This window comes from Cordyceps fumosorosea (genome assembly GCF_001636725.1).
Source record: "Cordyceps fumosorosea ARSEF 2679 chromosome Unknown scaffold_15, whole genome shotgun sequence".
Classification (NCBI taxonomy): Eukaryota; Fungi; Ascomycota; class Sordariomycetes; order Hypocreales; family Cordycipitaceae; genus Cordyceps; species Cordyceps fumosorosea.
Genome location: NW_017387315.1, coordinates 708,773 through 724,158, shown reverse-complemented (window position 1 = coordinate 724,158; position 15,386 = coordinate 708,773). Strand labels below are relative to the sequence as shown.

Sequence of the window (15,386 nt, the reverse complement as noted above, 5' to 3'; positions counted from 1 at the left end):
CATCCTGTCAACAATCCATTTTTATCCCCCTGCCTTGGACAGGATTGGGCGGCGCCATTTTGCCCCTGGACTAGTGCTGGGGATGGTGGAGAGCAGAGGAGTCAAGCTTCGGAGTGAAAATGTCTCTTCATGCGCACATGGAGTCTTAGATGCAGGGATGTTTCTCTGGGGGGCGCAGCAGTCTCTTGTCATCGGATCGGACGGAGACGAAGACGGCAGGAGGATTCAGGAGGGCAAGATCAGCGAGGCTGTCCGTCAGGCGGCTATGTGACCCGGAGAAGAAAGAGGCGACGACCAAAGCAGTTCGGAAATTATTCCATTGATTAATGAATAGTAGGTAGATGCTGGGGCTGCTTGGTGGCGAGGACCCCTTTTCGATGGTCATGGATGAATTATTGCTGTCGAATGAAAACGGCGTGTGTGCTTGTTTGTGTGTGTGTGTGTGTGTGTGCACAGATTAATTCTGAAGCCCTTCTCAGCAACCTACATACAATGTACATATGTATATTTGCAGAGGCCCATATCTTCGACGACAGTCCTGTATAAAATCCTTGAGCACGGCCTTTTTGCTGCCATGTCCCCTGTAATATCCCGAGAAGGCACTATAAGTAACTTGTTACAGGGCTTCTTCCCTTCTACCAGTAGCATCGCAGGATCTTCCAGGCATTACCTAATCACCCACAGCCTCGAATGCCCTCGTCTCTCATCCATTCCTTATCACCTGCTTCCTTCGACGTTCCTTGATTGACCGTGTTTGTCTATCCGGCTGTCTTTATGAACGGCGACTACTATGTGAATACGTGGGCACCGCTAGCACAAGGTCTATGCATCTTCCACAATCACCGACAGCCGGTAAAATTATTACTATTTCGCATGAACTATTACTCCCACTCAACCTCGCGACTCGTGAGCCTCGCTCACTTCCCAACTATCACTAACTGGGGCAACGGCCAAGCTTCCACCCCTGCTCTGGTTGCCTTATTCCAAAAACGGGCAGATGCAGCGCTCAGAAAGTGGTTCGCAAGGCAAGTTCCACAAAAGAAACCAGATATTGCTTTTACTGGAACCAGCTGTGGGTTTCCCTCTGCCTTGCGGAGATATGCAATGCAAGAAAATTGATACCACCTCCCTGTTATTGCCAACAACATGCGATGCGAGGCCTTTTGGCCAACACCGCATCCGGGGCCATACGAAACATTCGGTGCCATCCAAAGTGCAAAGGTGCAGCAACCCTCCAATAACTGTGCCTCACATTACGCATCCAGCAAATCGAGAACGGCCTCTAGCGGCCCTCGCCGCGCCGGCTGTTCAATCCGCTTCCTCGTCGCAAGGAACGCCGATGGCAGAAACTCGGACACGTCCATCCCCAACACCATCTTGGCCACTGCCTCGCCGCACGCCCAACACAGCGACATGCCGTAGCCGTTGAAGCCAGCCACGATCCACTCGCCCTCGCCGCCGCGTCGCGTCGCGCCCTCGTCCAGTGGCCCGACCAGCGGCAGGCGATCTCCCGTGAAGCCCATGATGCCAGTCCACATTGCGCAAATCTCAGGGTCCATTGCTCTTCCTCCGCCACCACCGTCACTTTCACACCAGCCGTGGATGAAGTAGCGCGGCAGAAGAGCTGCAAAGTTCTCTCGGCAGTTCACGTCCATCTCGGTGTCGTCGGTGACGAAGAAGGCACTCGCCTTAGTCTTTTCACCCCCAAGGAATATGTCGCCCGTAATCGCGTTCTGGTGCGCGTAATACGTACCCGCCTCTAGAACATCAGTTTCCGGCTCGTAAACTCTCCTGTTTGTCATGCTCCACGTCAGGTTGGCGCCGTGCCGGCCAAATTCCGGCGTCGATTTCTGCACTGACATGCTTCCACGGAGCGGATAAAGCGCACCGCGAAGAGACGGCAGCAGGTGGCCGGCGTACCCATTTGCGGCATGTATCACCTTGGTCGCCTTGACGTCTCCTCTTGGCGTGTGCAAGATGTATGGATATGCCGTGTCACAGGCGTCATACGTGATGCTCTCGACCGGCGTCTTGGTCTCGATACGCAGTCGGGACCGGTACTCTTCATTTAGCTGAGACCACACCTCTGTTATCAGTCGATATGGCCATCCAGCACCATTTGGAAAAGTCACAGCCCCTGCCGGCGCGCGGACATTGTATTTCTAGCACCAGGTCAGTTCCCGCGCCCCGAGCCCCATGGTTCAGCGTACCTGCGCGGCGTCTGCCGAAGAAAGAAACTCCGTCTTCCCCCTGTCCTCTGGAACATGCTTCTCGTATAGGGCCCACGACTCTTTTGCTTGGGCAAAGTCCTCAGGGTTGCTGAAGCAGACGACGTCTCGAAGGCGCCGCACCTGGCTATATTCCTTGCGCTCCGGCGACTCGTTCGCCAGCTCGTGCACCTTTTCCAGGTTCCGATTTACAAACCGCGCTATCTTGACAGCCTCCTCCGTGCCATAGTGCTCGACTAAATCGCCAAACTCTTCTGGTACAAACGAAGTCAGCAGCCCTCCATTGCGACCCGTAGCACCGCTCACCAGCGTGCGTGCCTCAAATACCGACACAGTCATGGCACCGTCAGTAGCGGACAGGTCTAAAAGATGCTTGGCCACGCTGCATCCTGTGATACCGGACCCGATAATTGCAACAGCCGTGCTCGCAGGGAGCTGGTGAGATTGCTTGTCCGCCAGTGTTGGGTGCGGCGGGACCTGCCAGAATGCTGTCGTCGGCCGCGGCCGAGGCAGTCCGGGGTCTTGGCTGACTTGATATAATAGACACTGTTTAGAAGTGTTTGAAATCTTGGCGTTCATAACTTCTGCCATGGCGTCGACCTTCTCTCGACTTATCGGTGCGATGCGCAACGTTGTCAGAGAAGACGAGCGACGCGTGCATCAGTAGCGGGGTTAGCAATGGTACATCGGGCCAAGACACGGAGCAAACGCGCGATTTGCCAACCTCACAGATCTTGGGATACCTGTTTGTCAAAAGCAGCAGGAAATTCTTTTCCCTTGTTTGCTATTACATGCACTGGGAGGGGCCACGCGTTGTGGCAAGGCTGACGACCATGATGTCCTCCCCGAGAGCGGTTCATACACCAATTGCCATATCTTCATTCAGATGGCGATTATCGACTACATCTATCAAGTATATACAGGCATCAGTGTATTCGCGCCCAACCAATACGAAACTGCGCACGTGGCCCCATTTTACTGGGGGCGCGTGATGTTGTGCTGCTTGTAAAAGTCATCCGCCCACTGCTTCATGTTGGCCGCCACGCCGTCAAACATGGCCCGCGCGTCATCGTTAACGGCGTAGTTGCCCGTCAGGTAGTCGTTGCAGTGCGCCGTGCCGCGCAGCCAGTAGACGGGCGCGTCTGCCGTGCTCTGCAGCGCGCCGCCCGGCCGGTCCGGGGACGAGACGGTCGCGTACAGCCACGGGTCGAACTCGGCGTTGACCCAGGCCAGACGCGTCGTGTTGGTGACGCCCCAGCCGCCGGTCAGCTTGTTGACCGTGTCCGCGTTGCGGCCGAGCTTGACGCCGACCTTGTAGTTGCCGACGTCGGGGAACAGGGAGCAGGTCTCGTTGCGCTGCGACTCCTCCGTGTCGTACCCGGTGGTCATGTGGAGGGGCGTCCCGGCCCGCTCCGTCTGCCACCACTCGAATCTACGGAACGGTAGAGTTAGCGGGAGATTCCTTCTTTATCGAGTCGTTTGCTAGCTTACGGTTCGTTGCAGAGTTGCCAGAGCCAGGGATCGAAGCTATTGTCCTGCGGGCTGCTGCTTCCACTACCTGCTTGCATGTAGCGGAAGAAGCCTTGTAAGGCCTTGTCCAGTCCAAGTCCCTGGGCGCCAGGCGTGGGCTCATACTGCTCGGGCAGTTGGTTCTGAGCCGAAGAACATCAGCACAGCTTCAGAAGAATGGCACTTTGCGAAACGGGGGGAGGGGGACAGGCATACCTCGATGTAATCGCACACCTGGAAGGGTCGAGTGTAGCCGTAAAAGTATTGCTGGCTCTGCCAGCTCGACACCCACGACGCCGCACTCTCCGCAGCATTCTGGTCGGAGGCACCCACGACGCCCAGGTTGCGCTTCAGGTCCGCCTTGTCGCCGTCCGAGCCGTTCATCAGGACGTCGTCGATGTGCGCCATGACCAGCTTCCAGTCGGCCGAGCAGTTCTGCGGGAGGGCCTCGCCGATGACCCCGTAGTACTGCCAGAGGTCGTCGCGCGCCTCGACGACGGCGCTGCCGGCCTCGTACGCCCAAAAGGTGCCCGGCGCGAGGCGCTCCGTCCACGCCGACAGCGCGCCCGAGTACGAGCACCCGCTGAGCGTCCACGGCGCGCGGTCCGGGTGCGACAGCCCGTCCGGGTCGAACGGCAGCTTGACGTTGCGCGCGAAGTAGACGAGGTCGTCGATGGCGTTCTCCAGCGTCAGCGGCTGCAGCGTCTGCGTGTTGGGCGTGGAGCCGCTGCCGATGGGCGTGCTCTCGCCGTAGAAGCGGTGCTCGAGCGCGATGGCCGCGCCGGCAAGGTTCTGCGCGATGAAGCCGGGCATGGTCGCGTTGGACAGGTCGACGCGGCTGGGCGGCAGGGCGGCCTCGGAGGGCGCGTCCAGCGACACGGGAGATCCGGGCCCGTTGTAGTACGCGGTGCTGTAGTAGTACCGTTGCTTGAACGTGCCCAGGCTCGGGTTGCTGTGGTCGATGAGCTGGTCGAACCAGGACTGCTTCACGTCTCCCGTGTTGGCCGCGGCGCCGGTGATTTCCGCCATAGTCTTCATGGACCGCATCGGCTTCACGGGTTTAAAGACGGACGCCGCGCCGGCGGCCGTAAGGCCGAGAACGGCAGTCAAAAAAGACAAGTGCATGTTGCCGTAAGTACTGGTGTCTTGCTTCTTAGCTACAGAATACTTTCTACATCTATAAACACCGGGTCACGCTCTCAATTTTATATACAGAAGCCATTGTCGGCCGACTTCAATGTTGGCCGCCCGTTTATCGCCCGGTCCGGGCCACATGAAAGGATCGCCATCTAGATTAGGCAGGCGCATATGAAACTAACCTCACTCCAGCGGAGAGCCAGGGTAACATTTTCGAAGCGGATGTACAATTAGGAAGGAGACCGCATAGGTCACGCCGTATCCTCATTTCGAACCACTCTCTCAGGAGCTGCGCCATTTTACCATAGAACAGTCTGGCGATGTTGCCTTGCAGCTGGTTCTCTCCCACCTCCTTGATCTGGTCATGCCGCGTGGCCACGCGGGAATCCGGCACACGGCACGTATTATGCGGGGAATCCTTTCGTAATACGAAGCGAATGTTCGAAAAGAACCTGCTCTTTTTGCGCGGACTTTTGTGGGCATAATCTTCAGTAATCTCGAGCCGGATCTCCCTGTAGATTGCATTTGGCAGGTTGGTTGTATTCAGCGAGTGAAGGTGAAGACCGGGATAATTTAAAAGAAGTCACAAGACATTCAATTCTAGATAGAAATCCGTAGCTTACTAATTCTGTTGGTATTGTTTCCTTTCATTCGGTTCCAATGATGCGGCTCATTTTGAATTTTCCCTCGCTCCACCCTAAGAGCTCTTTCTCTCTATGAATAACTTCTCCTTAGACTCCGAGAATTCTTCCACTCGCCTATCATTGCTGGTAGAGTAACGTAAATCAAAGGCCTACGTACTGGCGGCAGCTTTGAAAATTGCCCGTGGATAGGGGGGTGGTAGTCTACATGGCTTACACCCGATGTCTGGGGACGAGGTGAAAAGATATTGCGTGCATTTTAGAAAGTGGTGGTATTCAAGTTATTCAAATGAGTTTTCTGATATTGCTTTTTTAATTTAACGAAGCCTTATGTCATAATACAGTCGAATATTTCGCCGGTTGTGGGAGGAAGTGCCAAGCACGACAGGTATAGGGTATCTGGGTCAAGAAGCCTAGCGACCAACACCACGACTACCGTTGATAGGAGCTTTTCATCACTGAGCCGATGTTACCGATGGGATTGAAATTTTTCGGCTGAAAGGTTCTATCTTCTAGATTTTCTTTGGCACGATGATATTGCTGCGGCAGTAATTCCTACGCAGCTATTTATTTTCGAATAATGCTTGCTACTCGAGAGATGCACCACTCCACAAGAGATTTCAGAGATTGCAGGGATATGGTGATCATGGGGTTGCAAGATAGTGGCCAGGGACAACAGCTGCAACTACAATGCCTCTGTTAATTTTGGGCATGTGACTACGGCAGTAGGAGGCTGTGCGGTGAAGATCAACTGCTGCCTTAGATTCCAGGCATGAATACTGTTTTATGCATTGCACAGCTAGGTAGCACACCTTGTCCCCGGCGCGCCTGGCGAGACGTCTCGTGCGCATTGTAGCACCACGACCCCGAACGTGTTTGCTTTGTTTGACAGCTGTCAAGGTTGCAAAAAGAAACATGGTATACGCGCATGACGGAAAGTGAAAAAAACCGAAGTGGTCCATGGTATAGGTCGGGTGAAAAAGTACGCATCCCCCCCCCCGCCCCTCTCTCTCTCTTCTGCCCGCATACATTGTAATAACATGTTCAAGCGCTTGTCATGGCCACTTCCATTTGCACAAGACAGCGGCAAACTGAATTTGCACAATGGGTTTCGTCATTTGCCCCGCCACCCGCCACAATTGAGCCACTGCTTGTCCTGCCAGGCTTGAAATTACAGGCCTAATCAGCGCTCGGATCCGCCGTAGCCCGCTGTAGCCCAGCACAGCCCGGTGAGCGTGTGGCTAGTGCAGGCAAAGTCTCTTTCTCCCTGCTGCACTCGACGATTGCCATAATAAATATCGTCCCGCCCAGCGCACACACCAATTTGCCTCCTGCACTTCACCCAAACCACCACCAAGCCAGCAACCAGAACAGCTTCACCAGCTCTTCTATCGCTCTCGCAGCCCAGCTCTCGCACCAACAGCAAACTACCTTTCCTCCCAGAAATCACCAGCTCTCCAGCGAGGCCGCTTTCGATAGCCGTCGGTCGCTCACCCCCTCCCCCACTGCAAAACCCATTTCCCAAGGTTACCCAGGTACCTCCGAGTTTATGTCCATCGAAAATCTCAAGTCCTACGGTACGTTGCGAGCATCTAGAACATCGAAAATAATCCCTCATCTTCCTTCCTCCCATTGCCTTACTTCCCATTGCCTCTGGCAGTTCTTTTCCCCGGATGGCGCCCGTGCGACTTCGCCAGGACACGCAACCCCGCGCTCGGCCACCCAACCGACCAATCCACCTTTGTCGAATTTGCCGCCTGACTTTGATCCTCTTGCTAACCAACACTTACTCGCAGACCCCTTCGCCGAAGCCGACGAGGACACCGGAGAAGTCAAACAGACTCAGAATTACATCCATATACGCATCCAGCGTACGTTTTTTATCCCGCTCGCCCCTTTGCCCCGCGCGACTTCGGCAGTGACCCACGGTCGCGTGTGCGCTGCTGTTGAAGGGTTCGCCACAACAATGACTCTTGTGCTAACGCGGTGACGCAGAGCGTAATGGTCGCAAGACTTTGACCACGGTCCAGGGTCTTCCGAAGAAATTTGACCAGAAGAAAATTCTCAAGGTCATCAAGAAGAAGTTTGGTACGTGCCCCTCCGCCCAACACATATCCCTCCTCGTGAAGCATCAGACAACGACTAGACCGACTCTCCTTCCAAGGCAATCGCTAACAAAATGTCACAACAGCTTGCAATGGCACCATTGTCACAGACTCCGAGATGGGAGAGGTGATCCAGCTCCAGGGCGATCAGCGCAAAGATGTTCAGGAATTTCTCATCGACAAGAAGGAGGGCCTTGAGCTAGACGCCAAGACTATCAAAGTCCACGGTTTCTAAGCTGGCCTACGGCGCCGTCGCCCTGCCGGCAACATGCAGCTGCGGATCATCAGCCTCTGCAGCGCTTCGCATGCGGGCCGAACCAACAGGGCGTGTTTGGGGATAAGCCTTTCCCCCGGCTAGAATGCATAGCCTCTCGGTCATGATGAGTACTGCATGCACTCTCTTGTAGCAGTCTGGCCAGGGCTTGGGAAACGTGATTTCCCGCTAGCACCTCTAGGGACGACGGACCATCCACCAGTGCGCGAGAAGAAGGAGCAGTTGCAGTCGTGATTTTTAACAACCTCAGGGGCTACAACGCATGATATTAGCCTGCAGGCCTCGTCGCAGCGAAGTGACCAAGCGTCTCTGTTTCACATTATTTCTCAACATTTGTTAAGTTGGAAGAGGGACATTGCAAGCATGCTTTAGCTTAGCATTCCGATGCGACGACCTGTGTAATCTACGGGCCAAGAGGTTCCTTTTGGTTTGTCGGTCGCTCGTTTTACTAGTATCCTGGACAAGCTCGGCCGTAGTCTAGGCAATACATATGATACCCCAGAGTGAGTGTAATATGACGGAGCCATTCAAGATGTAGACATGTACGTAGCCGCCGGCACAGGCGCTTGATACACCGGTCCAAGCTGTCGTGGCAGCTATCAACACCGGGGCGGCACTCAGCACGGTATGATCCCGATTCCCAATGGCGCCAACATCCACAAACGGAGGGGTAGTTATTCTCCTAAGGCCTCCTTATCACTCATCATTACGGGCAGTTTGTGAAGCTGGGCAGACCGTGGTAGAGCCTGAACTGAAAGAAAATAAAGATGGCTTTCTATTGAGGGGGAATAAGGAAAAGAGAAACAAGACAGAGAAAAAGACCGCCAATTTTGGAGTTTTGCATAACCAAAGCAACCACACCTCTCTTCTTTCATTATAGTTCCGCCCTCTCGCGTTCAATGGTGCCCTTGATCTGGGCCACGTAGTGCAGCGCGTCGTGCCAGAGCCGGCGGGCGTGGACAACGACGGGCATGGCGGGGTAGTCAGGCTGGAAGGCGAGCATGTGCGCGAGCAGGGCGACCATGCTGAGGTAGCTGGCGATGGAGAAGACGTTGACCGAGGTGGACGTCTCCTTGCGGATGTTGATGCGCTGGTGGCTGATGTGGTAGCACACGGTGAGAGTCTGGGGTTGGTATTAGCTATGATTTCCTTACACGTTGCGGAAAGGAGGGCACGTACTGTTGCGATCCCGATCCAGCCGGGAAGCAAAAGACGCGGGTCTTGGAACCCGCCGGCGAGGGAGAGGGTAGTGAGGGTGAGGTAGGCGTTGATGACGTCGATGGTGAGGAGGCGTACAATGGTGGCCTGCGGAGTATAGTTGATGAGCCTGGGAGTTGTAAGCGATTGTTGTGTCCATGGGGGCTTGCGTGTGCATGGACACACCATCTGGACATTAAGCAGTCTGTGAAGAAGAATGAAAGGTAGCCACAGGAAAAGCACTATTCCAAACGAGTCGTTAGCAAGGCTTTGCTTCCCTGACATGTGAACCAGTCCCCCTCCTCATAGTTACGCACCCATATCGTGGCCAGAGCCGTCTCGGTCAGGGCGTACGGCTCGGACCAGGCATCGCCGCGGTACAGCGAGGCCAGGGCCTCGTGCTCGGGCCCGGGCACGACGCGCAGCAGCAGGTGCAGCGCCGACGGGAGCCCCCACCACGCGGCGGGCAGGCAGGACAGCAGCCGGAGGGCGAAGAGCCAGGGGTGCCAACGCGGTGGTACGTTGAGGACGACGGCCACGCGCGGCTGCAACATGGATGGGTGGACGGAGGGCGCAGGCGATGCTTGCGCGGCAGTGCTGGCGCCTCCTCTGCCGCTGCTCTTTGTCGTCGATGGTGTAGAGGTATAGAAGCGGGATGATCGTGGGACAGCCGCCGTGGGCCCGCCGCCGTGGGCGGCTGCGGTCCGTGTGCCGCCACTTCCTCCTCCTCCGCCTGCCGTGCCGTGCTCGCTCGCTGTCCTCGCTTTCGTCGTTGCCGTCGCGGCTAGGGTTGCGGGCGTCGCGGCCGGCGACGGGGAAGAAGCGGCCAGCGACGGCGATGGGCTGGGCGAGGCTCTGTGGAGAGACTGCCCGCCAGCGACCATGGCGAGGGCGGGGAAAGCGTGGGAGGGGAGCCACAAAAAAGGAAAAGGGACGGGCGCTTTCTGTCGGGCTTCGGATCCGAGCTATCGTGCGATGATGGGCGAAAGGGGGGGTGGGCGGGTGAAGCGCTGTTTGCTATCTGGTCTGCATTGAGGGAATTGGGCGGGAAGGAAACGTAGACGTTCGGGGGGCCAGATGGGCGGCGGCGTTGGTGTGGTTGGCTGGTTGGTTAGGTTGTGGCGGTCGGAGTTTTCGGTGGTCGCGACAGGGGCTTTGTGCGTTGTCTCTTGTTGGTGGGCTTGTGCAGAAAAGAATGGCGTAATTGGGAGAAGGAGGTTGATTGGGATAGGGGAGCAAATGGAACAAAATTGAACAAATTGGATGGAAGTTGAGCGAGTTTATTATCCTGGGGTTGCTTGACTAGTGCTGGACGGCGATTGGAGCTAGAAGATTGAAACAAGGCTGGGGATCAGCGAGGCTGTGGAGCCGTAGGGCCAACGGTCAGGCGACATTGGGCAAAGGTTCATTGAGGATGAAGGACGGTCGCGTTCTGGACGCTGTCACGGGAAGCAATGTGGCTTGATGGCTGCATTCCTAGATTGTTGCCTTCTTTCTTGTCTTCTTTTGCCTTTTTTGTGTTTCTTGCTGGCGATTGGTTCTGTATGTTGCTGTGCGTCGTGCATCGTAGTATCGGTGGTAGTGTGACGGGTCAACGTCCGCGAGGTGTGTGAGGTGTGTGGACTCGGGCGGCCTGGCTGGTGCTTGGTGATGTGGATGCATTGGTTGGTACGGCAGGCTGCAGCGTTGTTCCGGGGTAAACAAGGTGGTGGTCAATTAATCAATGGATTAAATATTGGGTAAGCCTGTACATCACTTACGGCTACAGAGTGCATAGGTACGCCTCATTGTAGGGAATAGCTGGGTCTGCCCACAATGGGCTTGTTGCGAGGGTGCGTGTAAGTGGTCAGTGGTGTCTTGAATTGTGCATTACCGGCGAGTTTTTATTGTGGCTTCATTGTTTTATACACCTGTTGCCTTTATCTCTCCCAAGTCCGTCCCATACCCCTCTCCAAACGCTCAACGCCCGTTTGTCTACCACTGACCGCTCCGAGTACCAGGCAGTCAGCCCCAAGCTTGCACACTCATATCCAATATATCCAATATATCCAATAGCCCTGTAGTACGTACTGCCAGTAACAAGAATTCTTGCTCATAATTCGTATTTTTCATCTTTATTATTAATTGTCCAGTTACCATGAAGTCTACTTTTACGCCGTTCTGTGCCCGTTTGTCGCCTCGGCCGCCAGCCGTCGCCAGCTGGCAGGCCGTGGCTAGGATATGGCAAAATGACCTGATTCCGAGACAACAAGATTTATTCATTTATTCCATTTATCTATTTCAACCACTTCGGACAACTTCGCGTCCTCGGATTTACAATTCCCTTCTCCCCAAAGGTTGCTAGTGCGGGCGCCAACACGTTACACAAGCCGCACCGCCTGCTCTCCGCCACATGTCTCGCCCACGATGGATTCAAATTGAGCTTTCCAGCATCATCACCGCCACAGCCGATATGATCTTCACTATATTCACCGTCTTCATCTTCTCCCGCTTCTTCATCCCCGTCTTCACCTTGTCAGCCCCTTGGATCCATACCTCCCAGAATCACAACCACCAACAACCCGTTCGGGATTTCTCCCCCACGCCAGCTCCCTCGTCAAACGGAAGAAAACACGTTTTCCCTGCACTTCTCATGCGCGTAAAATTAAACAACCCTCTCTTCGCCGGGAATCCCCAGCATTATGTGCCAAAAATATGCGCGTCACGTTATCCCTTTTTCCTAAAATACAATCACCGGCTTCTCGGCCCGCCACTTCACCTTGGCTTGTCACCCCTTCCCTCATCACGACCGCCAGACTCGGCCTACCTCATGTTTTTCCAAAAGGGCCGAATATTTTTGCCTTGCCTTTTGTAGCCTATATTTTTCCCATTATCTAGATGTGTTGGCCGCCTGCAGCTGATTTAGTAACAAGCCGCCCCCGAAAACCCGGGTGCCTAATTCACTCTTCCTCGCATCTTCTCCTCCTCCTCCCAACAACCCAACCCAACCTGTACATCTTCATTGCTCACCACAAATATTGCGATTCAATCTGCTCTAGATTCTCTTTGCATTCGCACAAGTACTTCAAATCAACTCCTCCATTTTCTTCCTCTTCACACCTCCTTTTCCTCTCCTTGTCTTACCCAACCTCTGCACCATCCCGCATCTTGTGCCTCCTGCAGCTTCGCACCTGCAGCTCGCAAACAACGCAAACAACATTTGGAGACTCTCTGGCAATTGAATAGCCGCCAAAACTTCTGCTCTTAGTTTTGGATTTCTTCCAATCATTCTCGAGGTTCGTACTTACTTTCCACACTGCGATATCTGCAGCAGCCCTCTCATGCGAACGAACCATGCTCCCTGTTTGCCGTTTGCAACCCACAGCCCACCTTATTCCCTCCATCTTGCATTCTTCTATGCTAACCCTTTACTAATCATGACAGAACCTCAGAGTTCCACCATGAAGCCGCTCTCTCGCTACAGAAAACATCACCGCCGCGACGGCCAGCGAACCATTCGCAAGTCCGTGTCGTGCGAGCCGCTGCTCGACATGTCTTCCTCTGACGAAGAGGACCGCACCGGAGGTAAGGACGATTCGGATGGTGTGTACCACTCGTTTTCTATTTCCTTTAGCCTTTGAAGCCCCTCTGCTCCAATTTTTTTTCAATATCCTGCTCGCCACTCTCCCTTTTCCCTTAGTTGCTTGAGCTGGTTCTGATGATGCGGCGCGCTAACAACTTTCTTATAGGTGCTCGTCTCACCCGTCGGAGTTTGACTCCATCTCCCGCGGGAAAGAGGTAGGTATCACAGACCCTGCTTGTTCATGTTTTAGAACTGATCAAACTCAGACTGTTCGCCAAGAGGTCGGCATCCGAGGCTGCAAGATCCCGTCCCGGCAGCGCAGATTCTTTCCAGGTCGGCGCAAACCACGATGATGATGTCTTTGCAGAGGACGACGATGACTCGGCCTCCGTCTCCGGGGCTCGTACCAGCGAGGAAGATCCTAGCACTTCGCATATGGGACAGCTTCCGGGGGATAAGATCCCTTCCGTTGACGCCCAGGGGATTTATCCCCCCACGGCCTGTATATTCGCCGCCAAGTAAGTACCCCTTCGCAAACACGCACAACAACACTCAGTAACAATGCAGTCTGGCTCAACTTTATGATGACAAAACGCTTGAGTATGAAGTCACTCGAACGTTTTCTAAATACGGCCCAGTCTTCGTCAAGATCCGCCGCGACGCGCGCCATATGCCGTTTGCATTTTGCCAATTTACTGTGAGCTTTACTTAGAACTTTCTCGACCTTTTTCTAACAACCGCAGTGTGACGAGCATGCAAAAGAGGCCAAGGAACGAGGCTGTAACGCTTATATCCTCGGCCGACAATGTCGCACTGAAATGGCCAAGGCCCATAGTAAGTAACCACGCCAACCTTTATGCCGGGTCAGCTTCATCGACTAACAACAAACAGCTACCTTCATGGTATACAAGCACTCTGGAGATTCCGTCACAGTTGATGAAGCTACAAATCTCATGAGCTCCTTGGGAGAAGTTGCCGAGGCCGAACAGCTCGCGGCCGACATGCAGCGCTCCATGCGTCTTCCACCTACCATCGTCGTCAGGTACAAAATGTACGATCCAAGGCGGGATGTGCCTGGGGTAAGAGTCCCTTTCCCTCTCAGCCCAACCATCTCGCTAATTATCATGGTAGACCTTTCGAGGCGATCGCAAGTACAAAGTCATCCCGTATGACCCCAGGCCATCTGGCAACGCCAAGCCGGACCCCCAAGGCAGCCCAAACAGGGCACAATTCCTTCACCAGTACGATCGCGACAGACGATCCGTATACATGGGCAATCTTCCAATGAACATGACCGAGGAGATTCTCCGAAACCTCGTCGGCGCTTGCGGCGAGATAGCTTCTGTGGTTCTCTTCAAGAAGCCGGTCCCAGGAAGTCCAAGTAGGCAGAGCTTAACCTAACAAGCCTTCCAAGCTAACGAAGTAGGCAAAATGACTTGCTTTGCCTTTATCGAGTTCTCTCGCCCCGACACCGCGGACGATGCCATCAAGACGTTTGTAAGTGCATCCGCTTCCATTGTTCGAGAAAAAGGCACATCTAACCCTTTGCAGAACAACACGGACATTAATGGCTTCCGCGTTCGCGTCGACAGAAAGCAATCTCGTACCTTTGAGACGCCCCGACGCCAAATTCCCATGCGCTCGACCCAGTACTCGCACTCAACCTTTCCCCGTCGTCGCCACGCGCCCGTCATGGCGCCCGTCTCGCCCCTTCACACCATGTTTGATCCGCCCGCCGGCCCCAGCAAGCCGTCCTCGCACCACAGCTCGCCCATTGATTCGGAGCAGACCCCCAGGACGGCCGTGGAAGCTGCCCAGACCATCTCTGGTGAGAGCAACCTCTTTACCCCGACGCCCAAAAGGTCGTATGGCAACGGCAATGGCGGTTTTGCATATGGCAACATGGAGACGCCCATGGCCATGCAGCAGCAGCATGCCCCCATGCCCATGGGCTGGATGCCGCCGTTCCCCCCGTATCCATACGGCCCACCCATGTCGCCTTACGGCCCGATGACCCCTCACGGTACTCCCGGCGTCATGTACCCGGGATACAACCCGGGACCGTACTACCCCGGCATGTACGACATGTATCCCATGGCGTCGCCCCCTCACATGATGGCGCCGCCGCCGCAGATTCAGCCAGCCCCAGCACCACCAGTGCGAGCTGAAGCTCCCGCCGAGGCACAGCCTGCATCTGGCGGACAAGACACCAAGGAAGAAAAGTGAGCGAGCCTCGAGGCATTTGATTTGTTGGATTCCCTATTTCCTTTTTATTTTCTTTCGTCATTTCAGTTCCAAAAGCTCCAAGGAAAGATATCACATATTGCGGCTAATTTGTTTTTATCCACGCAATGAATGAAAGAGGAGAAGCGGCCAGAAGAAAATGCCATCTGGGCCACGTTTATTAATGAGACAGAGAAAGACAGGCCGGCCTGTGGCTTACGCCAACCTGAGCAGGGCCAGGACAGACAGTTACTCTATGATTAGGTTATCAGGGAACACGGGCACAGGGATATTTTAGTTATCATTCTTCACTTCAGTCTTAGCCAAGTTCAAAAATTCAGCAATTTTTTCCTACATTGTTCTCTGATCCGACCCGCCTCAGCTAGTTGCCTCATTTCGCAGAGTGGGTTCCGATAAGCTTGTTTTGGCGCTGAACAGGAGTTCTTCAACGGATGCCGCGCTGAAGAACCACTGTGAGTTCTAGAACTAGAATACCTAAAAGCGGGCCAC

At 54.6% G+C, this 15,386-nt stretch overlaps 5 protein-coding genes across 5 annotated transcripts; 2 read left to right on the top strand and 3 right to left on the bottom strand.

The window, feature by feature from the left end:
- Positions 1-1,253: 1,253 nt before the first annotated feature.
- Positions 1,254-2,819, bottom strand: ISF_06158 (FAD dependent oxidoreductase; the record flags this gene model as incomplete). The annotated part of the gene is made up of 2 exons (XM_018849762.1): positions 1,254-2,162; positions 2,211-2,819. The coding sequence occupies 2 exons, from the start codon at positions 2,817-2,819 to the stop codon at positions 1,254-1,256; spliced, it is 1,518 nt and encodes a 505-aa protein (XP_018703261.1).
- Positions 2,820-3,203: 384 nt separating this feature from the next.
- Positions 3,204-4,862, bottom strand: ISF_06157 (Peptidase S28; the record flags this gene model as incomplete). Its single annotated transcript, XM_018849761.1, has 3 exons — positions 3,204-3,660; positions 3,720-3,880; positions 3,954-4,862. 3 exons carry the CDS (start codon positions 4,860-4,862, stop codon positions 3,204-3,206), a joined length of 1,527 nt encoding a protein of 508 aa, XP_018703260.1.
- Positions 4,863-7,064: 2,202 nt separating this feature from the next.
- Positions 7,065-7,855, top strand: ISF_06156 (eukaryotic translation initiation factor eIF-1; the record flags this gene model as incomplete). Its single annotated transcript, XM_018849760.1, has 4 exons — positions 7,065-7,092; positions 7,312-7,386; positions 7,511-7,603; positions 7,707-7,855. 4 exons carry the CDS (start codon positions 7,065-7,067, stop codon positions 7,853-7,855), a joined length of 345 nt encoding a protein of 114 aa, XP_018703259.1.
- Positions 7,856-8,768: 913 nt separating this feature from the next.
- Positions 8,769-9,975, bottom strand: ISF_06155 (N-glycosylation protein EOS1; the record flags this gene model as incomplete). The annotated part of the gene is made up of 4 exons (XM_018849759.1): positions 8,769-9,017; positions 9,074-9,221; positions 9,278-9,333; positions 9,409-9,975. The coding sequence occupies 4 exons, from the start codon at positions 9,973-9,975 to the stop codon at positions 8,769-8,771; spliced, it is 1,020 nt and encodes a 339-aa protein (XP_018703258.1).
- Positions 9,976-12,531: 2,556 nt separating this feature from the next.
- ISF_06154 (RNA-binding protein) lies at positions 12,532-14,879 on the top strand (the record flags this gene model as incomplete). Its single annotated transcript, XM_018849758.1, has 9 exons — positions 12,532-12,655; positions 12,820-12,868; positions 12,920-13,171; positions 13,221-13,350; positions 13,397-13,487; positions 13,545-13,732; positions 13,785-14,034; positions 14,080-14,150; positions 14,205-14,879. The coding sequence occupies 9 exons, from the start codon at positions 12,532-12,534 to the stop codon at positions 14,877-14,879; spliced, it is 1,830 nt and encodes a 609-aa protein (XP_018703257.1).
- Between the last annotated feature and the right edge of the window lie 507 nt (positions 14,880-15,386).